The following is an 8681-nucleotide window of genomic DNA, read 5'->3' on the forward strand; positions in this document are numbered from 1 at the left end:
TATCTAACACTATAAAATGTGCCGGAGTCGCAGTTGTTTGCAGCGCCATGTCAGTTTACCCTTCAAAGCAGCACAGTGGCTCCGATGAATGTACTTCTCACACTGCACTGCAGGAAATAAGGGATTAAACATTGACCAGTGCCTTATCACAGCGTCGGCTCACAGGGATGCCCCTCCCAGGTGGGAATTTGGTGGGAATGCCAAAGAACGGGTGCAAAGAACTGTTAATTTTGGCATGTCAGGCATCAGTATTTTCTGCATGGATTGGTTTGGTTTGGAGGAAATGTGAAACTTGGCCCTGTGTGTCAAACCCGACCCAGTGGATCAGAGCGAGACGATCGGTAAGGTACAGAAAACTCTCACACAAGACATGTTGTTTGAAATATTTTTATTTTAAATCGTTATAACACACCCTGTTTTTTTGTTTGTTTTTTTAGTGGAACACATTTCTCTTAAAATGTAAAATGCTCCTGTTTGCAGCTTTTAAGACATTAAACGTTAGCTGCAGGTGTCAGTTTCCTGCCATTCGATTTCCTGAAGTGTTACTGGGGGGGGGGGGGGGGGGAGGTTTTACATTGTAGAAGGAAGAATTCTCTCCGTGTGCGATTTAAAAGGCTGCAGTTGAGATCTGACCAGATGTTCCTCTGAACACATTGTGAGAGCCCACTGTTCTTCATGAGAACATGGCAGGCAAAGTCGGAAACAAGCGCACATTGCGGTGTGTAATCAGAGAGTTTGATGTTTAATGGTCCCGTAACTGGAACTTTATTGTAGGAATTATTGTTGTGGTGTGGCGATCTGGATTGAGAGTTCACGGTTATGACGGACTGAGGAAACAAAGTCATTCCTCCACTACAGCAGCACAGATAGTACATCCTTCCAGACCAGAGATGCTGGTCGTTGACAGTATTGTAATAAACGGGATCAGTGTTAATTCGAGTAGCTCTCTCGTTCCCACAGTAGGGCGATGATGTCGGGCTACTTCTCTCGCTGAACCAGGTTTGGAGAGGGGGCTCAGCAAAGGACCCTGGCTGGGAAGTCGTTTCTGGCCTGTTCATTAAACATGGCGTTTGAATTGAACTTCTCTCCTCAACCCTGTGGAGATGCCGGAGGACAGGGCTGCATACTCCTGTCAACACAATGGGGGTCTTGCTGGGGGCCAGACAGGTCTGTGGAGTAGCTCCCCCCAACCCAACATGACAGCTGAAACTCTCTTTAAAAAGCAGTCAACATACGCAGTGCTGACCTTGATGGGTTTCGAAAACCGCTCAGGAACCGTGAGGACACTGAAGTAGACTGGCCATTGTCGAGCGGTTTGAAAACAAACCAAACCAAACCAAAATAAACACCTCGCTGTCAGCCTGAAAATGAGCATCCCGTGTCAGAGCCCTGTCCCCTCGCTGGGTCTGCCCAGCGGTGCCCAACCTGGGCAGACACACGGGAAAAAAAAGATTTATGCCGGATCTTGAACATTTAAATCTGCTGAATTGCAGAAGAGAAGCACATCCAGCAGAGGTTATTAAATCCATCCTGCCTTTAAGATAAATAGAAACAAAAATAAGTCATTTCTGCCCCCCGGAGGCGGCGCTGTGTTGGTGTTGGATCAGCTGTGGCTGTGTCTGTGCAGTGCGGAGATCCTCTGTGGCGTTTTACAGCGGGACAGGCGCTGTGGACGCCAGTGCACGCCGCTCACAGCAGGAACGATTGGTCTCCGTGCGTTCAGGGCCAATATTTTTCTCCTGAGCATTTAAAGATGCGCATCAGACACAGCAGCCAGCCTTCACAGTTCAGTATTTTCCATGCCACCCAGAGATGAGCGAACACCCCCCGTAGTGTGGGTTCTGAGGGGGGAGGTTAATCACAGTCCACACATGTGGTAGGCACCTAAATCGAAAACAAAGTGCAGCGCTGCGCCCGAGTCGCAAAACGGTGTTGCGCTTATAGGCCTATCCCCACCCCCGGGCTCTGTAGCGGGGTGTTCTGGAATCCCTGGGTGTTCTGGAACGGTGCAGTGGAGGGGTTTCTACAGGGGCTGAGCTGCAGATGGAGAGGCTGTGCGAGTTCTGCGCTCTCTGTCTAGCAGCAGGGAGGAAGGGGAGGACAGGAGAGAGGGACAGGCTAGGGTCCGGGGCAGTGGGGGTCCGGTCTGTGTGCGGGGGGTGTGTCTCCAGTCTGCTGTGTTCCTGTGTGGGACGGCTGTGTGTTCAGTAATGGGGCTCACAGTCCTCCACCAGGCTGTCAGTGATGTAGCTGATGCCCAGCACTTCCTGGTAAAACTGCTTCTCCACAGATGTGTTGATGGTCCAGGCCACCACCTCCACGCTCCGCTCTGCCCAGTACTGCACGTAGTCCCTGCCAGGGAGGAGGACACACACACACACACACACACACACAGGGTATCGTAACTGTGGTCCAAACTCAAGAGCTGAGCCCTTGGCATCGGTGAGCGTCACCCGCTCAGCTGTTCTTTGTTCTGCCTTGCGCATCTGAGCAGAGACTTTCTTTGTTTTCAATTTCAGAATCTGCTTCTCTGCAGATCTAAAGAAGGTACAATCTGTACTGTAAATGTCATCACCGTAGTGTAATTGCGGTAAAGAGAACGTCACTGCGATTGTAGTTTCAGCCGACGATGCTGCTGCAAGTGCGACTGGAATTTTAGTCCCAACGGATCCCATGCGCAAGTCCACCCCCCGGCGGTTGTCTCCCCCCCGACAGAGCAGTTCTCAGGACATGACCTCTGACCCCACTTCTCCTGGCTCCGCCCCCGCTGTAACAAACTGTAACATGTGAACAACCCTTGACTCTGTGACAGCCCCCCCCCCCCACCCCACCAGGCTGTTTAAAACCACACAGTCTGAACGAGCTAATAAACCTGTCACTCAGAGGAGCAGATGCCAGGAGGGGGAAGGACTTCGGATTCAGGTGGCAGACAGTATGAAGAATATCTTGTTACAAATAATCAATAAAAACATTTGGAATAAATAACCCAGACATACTTCTAAAGCTCTGTGGCGAAGGTGGCCCTGCTGATGACAGATACAGGGGTATTTTAAAGAGCTGAAGCACTGTAGTGAAGCGAGCGGGCGGCTGTGATTCCCCCGCATGCTCTCCGCTCTGACGAGGACAGACCCCCATCCTGGCGATGCGCACGGATCGGCCGACCGGCAGGTTTCCCCGTGTTTTGTGAAGAAGCTGCTCATCCAACACCTCAGAGGAAAGCTGTCACTGCAGTGTGTGTATAATGTGACTGTCCTACTTAGCGTGTCAGGAAACACACTCGGTTCTCAGGCGAAGGGTCTTTTGTTTGGATTAAAAAAATAAAAAGCGAGTGATTTGACCTGAAACGCTGGTGCCTCCGTTTGATTTTGCGGGTTTGGAAAGCGGATTTGCCGGTTCCAGAGGAGGCACCATCTAGCACAGCAGCATCAGTGATCATTGAGGAAGAGGACGAGTGGCACGGGCCCTCGCTGTGGTGGTGAATCGGTGAGGAAGAGGATGACTGAGCGGCTGGCGGCGGGGGGCAGTACTCACGGGGAGATGAAGCTCTTCTGCATGAGGAAGGCCGAGACGCCGCACAGCTGCCACAGCAGGTGGTGATGCGCCCAGTCCAGCAGCACGTCCAGCGCCTGCAGCCACTGGTGCTTCCAGGGCGAAGGGAAGCGCGGGGTGCCGTCGCCCAGCCGGCTCAGGCTCCAGGGCCGGTGCGTTAGGGCCGTCACCACGTCGGGGTCGGCCTGCCGCATCTACAACGAGCGCACAAACATGCACAGACACACAGACACACATGCACGCACAGTTTAATCTGGCTTTCCTGCACCACAAGTGACCTTGCTATGCTTTCACAGGGCCGGTACCTTGTAGATGACTTTGGGCTCAAAGGAGCAGACGATGCTCATGTTGTAGAGAACAGGGTACTCTTTGTACATCTTCTTCAGAGTTGTTGCTGCCTGGGACGAGAAGACCGGGACACGGTTACCATACTAAAGAACAGTCGTTAGTATAAGTAAATAATCTCTTCAGTTCTCTGGACAGTGCCACAGCAGCCATGCCATGCCTTCCAGTGCAACCGAGCACCCCACATGACTTGACAGTGATGAACCAAGAGTGTCGAGCTGAAGGACAGGGAGAGGGGGATTGTGGGTAAAGAGGAAACCCCCCAGTGCTGGTGGCCTCTCACCCCATGACACACAGTCGTACCTCATCCGCATGACCTTTGACATCGAAGTAGATGGTGAGCTGGTTCCTGATGCACTCCTCCACAGCCTCCTTCAGTGTGGGGACCCTCTCGCCGCGGAACATCTCCCTGTAACCCCCCCCCCACACACACACACACGATGTTAACACAAAGGCTGCACGGACAAATATGTATCTGGCCCGACCGGTGCCCTGGAGTCGGGGCGAGAACATCGTGGCCGGGGGCAGTGCTCTCAGGGGTGTTTTCCTGCGGGCGCCCACGTTGTGTGAGTGTGTGACTCTGCCCACCTGTGCCGGTGCTTAGCCGCGGCATCCAGCCGGCGCAGGTCGCTGTAGTGCAGCTGGCTGAGCGGGCCTGAGCCGTTGGTGGTGCGGTCCACCGTGTCGTCGTGCATCAGGATCGGGACGCCGTCAGCGGTGAACTCCAGATCCAGCTCCACTCCAGTCGCCCCGTTCTCACTGGCCTGGAAGGACAGACTGAGAGTCACTGGGCAGTAGGGCTGTGCGATATGACGATATATATCGTATGACGATAGAAAAAAGTCTATCGTTTCATATTATGCTATATCGTTTATATCGTGGTGTCGCAAATCGCAATCTTTACGGCAGTATTTTTCGTCATTAGGACGCTTTGCGTTCTTCCCGGTTCTTCCACACGTATTGGATGCGGCAAGAAATGAGCATCAGAAACACAGACAGACATGAGGAGAGTGAAGTGACACACAATAACCACAATAACCAAAAGACACTTTAATGCGCAAGCGCACACGTTGCGCCCCGCTCTCGTCACCGGGCTGAACTCGATCTGCAAGCACCCCCCACCCCCGCTAATATAGATTGATATAATTTGTATAAAATTAATAATAATGTTTGTTTGCATTTTAATAAATTGGAAAGCAATGCAAACAAGATGCAGAAAGTATCATTTTCTTTTTATTAAGATGGTGAAGTAGTTCAACAGTTGTATTATTATTATTATAACTATTTTGTATTAACAACGTGCTGTACTTAGAATCGAAACGCGACAGTCAGAGGAGAAATGTCCCTGTCTAGCAGATGATAATGCGCCACTGTAAACCCGGCTGTTGCTAAATCTACATGAATCTATAGCATTTTACAGCACATGTGTTGCGTGATTACTATTACTTGTGTTATTGTTGTTATGTGACAATAAATCATAATGTGTATATGTACAGTGAGGGAAAAAAGTATTTGATCCCCTGCTGATTTTGTATGTTTGCCCACTGACAAAGAAATGATCAGTCTATCATTTTAATGGTAGGTGTATTTTAACAGCGAGAGACAGAATAACAACAAAAAAATCCAGAAAAACGCATTTCAAAAAAGTTATAAATTGATTTGCATGTTAATGAGGGAAATAAGTATTTGACCCCTTCGACTTAGTACTTGGTGGCAAAACCCTTGCTGGCAATCACAGAGGTCAGACGTTTCTTGTAGTTGGCCACCAGGTTTGCACACATCTCAGGAGGGATTTTGTCCCACTCCTCTTTGCAGATCCTCTCCAAGTCATTAAGGTTTCGAGGCTGACGTTTGGCAACTCGAACCTTCAGGTCCATCCACAGATTTTCTATGGGATTAAGGTCTGGAGAATGGCTAGGCCACTCCAGGACCTTAATGTGCTTCTTCTTGAGCCACTCCTTTGCTGCCTTGGCTGTGTGTTTTGGGTCATTGTCATGCTGGAAAACCCATCCACGACCCATTTTCAATGCCCTGGCTGAGGGAAGGAGGTTCTCACCCAAGATTTGACGGTACATGGCCCCGTCCATCGTCCCTTTGATGCGGTGCAGTTGTCCTGTCCCCTTAGCAGAAAAACACCCCCAAAGCACAATGTTTCCACCTCCATGTTTGACGGTGGGGATGGTGTTCTTGGGGTCATTCCTCCTCCTCCAAACACGGCGAGTTGAGTTGATGCCAAAGAGCTCGATTTTGGTCTCATCTGACCACAACTCTTTCACCCAGTTCTCCTCTGAATCATTCAGATGTTCATTGGCAAACTTCAGACGGGCCGTACATGTGCTTTCTTGAGCAGGGGGACCTTCTGCTGCAGGATTTCAGTCCTTCACGGCGTAGTGTGTTACCAATTGTTTTCTTGATGACTATGGTCCCAGCTGCAAGATCCTCCCGTGTAGTTCTGGGCTGATTCCTCACCGTTCTCATGATCATTGAAACTCCACGAGGTGAGATCTTGCATGGAGCCCCAGACCGAGGGAGACTGACAGTTATTTTGTGTTTCTTCCATTTCCAAATAATCGCACCAGCTGTTGTCACCTTCTCACCAAGCTTCTTGGCGATGGTCTTGTAGCCCATTCCAGCCTTGTGTAGGTCTACAATCTTGTCCCTGACATCCTTGGACAGCTCTTTGGTCTTGGCCATGGTGGAGAGTTTGGAATCTGATTGATTGATTGCTTCTGTGGACAGGTGTCTTTTATACAGATAACGAGCTGAGATTAGGAGAGTCCCTTTAAGAGAGTCTCAGCTCATTACCTGTATAAAAGACACCTGGGAGCCAGAAATCTTGCTGATTGATAGGGGATCAAATACTTATTTCCCTCATTAACATGCAAATCAATTTATAACTTTTTTGAAATATGTTTTTCTGGATTTTTTTGCTGTTATTCTGTCTCTCGCTGTTAAAATACACCTACCATTAAAATGATAGACTGATCATTTCTTTGTCAGTGGGCAAACATACAAAATCAGCAGGGGATCAAGTACTTTTTTCCCTCACTGTATATATGTGCTCTGAGGAAGTCGAAACGCGTAAGCATTATGATGTTCACTTTTTCTCTAAAAAATAATTTTTGAGACATTGGTGAATGTGGACTGTTTTTAGACAGGAGCTGCTGTACCATCCTCATATAATACGAATAATTGTTCTATATAAAATCCCATTGGATAAGGCACCCCGCATTTAAGATTTATTAAAACTATTGTAACGCCAGCTATTTTTAAACGTATGTATGTATATATATATATATATATATATATATATATATATCATAACACAGGTAATAGTAATCACACTTGCCCTGTAATGTGTTGCATTCTGTATTTCCCACGACAGCCTGCATGTAGTATTTGTTAGTTTTGCTTATTGAAGGATTAACAAAATACTTTAAGGCACTGCATGCATGCAAACACCATGACTAATTCCCGAGCCGTGGCGTGCAGGACACTTCACTGCTGTGTTTTCATGGCGGGGCTGACTGCTGCCGTCAGAGCAGCCCAGTACAGGACAGTGTTATTAAACCTGTCGGTGCACCAGCAGATCTGTTTTACTCCCTGCAAAGTCCATCAGTATAAACGGCGGTCAGTGTTTTACAGGAACCCGACAGAAAGCACCGGCTGCCCTTGACAGAGACGGGGGACGTACCTTCCGGATGGCAGCCAGGGTGTTCTCCGGCGCGTCGTGCCCCCCGCCGCGGTGAGCCAGCACCGACACCCCGCGGCCCGCTGCTCTGCTGCTGGGCCGCAGGACCTGCCGGGCCCGGGCCGCCGGCACCTGGGGGAAGCGGAACAGCACCAGGAAGAGGTACAGCGACACCGTGAGCGCCGTGGAGTAGACCGGGCTGCGGGTGCCCAGCAGCAAGACCAGGAACACGACGGAGAAACAGGCCAGGCCGTCACCGATCTGCAGCATCTTCCACTCCCCGAGGAAGCTCGTCGTCAGCCGGGTCCCGGTTCTGGGTGCGTCCGATGTAGCGCTTCTATAGCCGGGCGGAGACGCGTTCTCTGCGGCTCTGGAGATGCATCTGCCGGCGATCTGGCGCAGGAAGCAGGAAGCGCAGCTCAGCTGCGGAGATGCGAGAGGAGCTGGTGTTAGTGTAGCCGTTCTGCCCCTGCCAGCACTACACACACACACTACACACACACACTACACACACACACACACACACACTACACACACACACACACACACACACACTACACACACACACACACACACACACACACACACACACACACACACACACACACACTACACACACACACACACTACACACACACTACACACACACACACACACACACACACTACACACACACACACACACACACACACACACACACACTACACACACACACACACACACACACACACCACTACACACACACACACACACACACACACACACACACACACACACTACACACACACACCACTACACACACTACACACACACACCACTACACACACACACTACACACACACACACACACACACTACACACACACACACACTACACACACACTACACTACACACACACACACACACTACACACACACACTACACACACACACCACTACACACACACACACACACACACACCACTACACACACACACCACTACACACACACACGCACACCACTACACACACACACACTACACACACACACACACACACACACCACTACACACACACAGCACTACACACACACACATCACTACACACACACACACACC

The 8681-nt window shown here is 50.0% G+C and overlaps 1 protein-coding gene across 1 annotated transcript; it reads right to left on the reverse strand.

The window, feature by feature from the left end:
* Positions 1-373: 373 nt before the first annotated feature.
* gde1 (glycerophosphodiester phosphodiesterase 1) lies at positions 374-8066 on the reverse strand. The gene is made up of 6 exons (XM_066690343.1): positions 7589-8066; positions 4483-4658; positions 4198-4303; positions 3855-3947; positions 3532-3743; positions 374-2352 (listed from the first exon to the last, which is right to left on the reverse strand). The coding sequence occupies exons 1-6, from the start codon at positions 7853-7855 to the stop codon at positions 2205-2207; spliced, it is 1002 nt and encodes a 333-aa protein (XP_066546440.1). The 5' UTR covers positions 7856-8066; the 3' UTR covers positions 374-2204.
* Positions 8067-8681: the final 615 nt, after the last annotated feature.

This window comes from Amia ocellicauda, chromosome 17 (assembly GCF_036373705.1).
Source record: "Amia ocellicauda isolate fAmiCal2 chromosome 17, fAmiCal2.hap1, whole genome shotgun sequence".
In the NCBI taxonomy this organism is placed as follows: domain Eukaryota; kingdom Metazoa; phylum Chordata; class Actinopteri; order Amiiformes; family Amiidae; genus Amia; species Amia ocellicauda.

Bases quoted from the DNA above. Each gene is read 5' to 3' on its own strand.
- gde1 (XM_066690343.1), bottom strand. From the start codon at position 7,855: ATGCTGCAGATCGGTGACGGCCTGGCCTGTTTCTCCGTCGTGTTCCTG. The intron at 4,659-7,588 runs GTACGTCCCCCG...CTGTCCTTCCAG, and splicing joins CCCTGGCTGCCATCCGGAAG to GCCAGTGAGAACGGGGCGAC. The intron at 2,353-3,531 runs GTGAGTACTGCC...CCTCCCTGGCAG, and splicing joins CAGAAGAGCTTCATCTCCCC to GGACTACGTGCAGTACTGGG.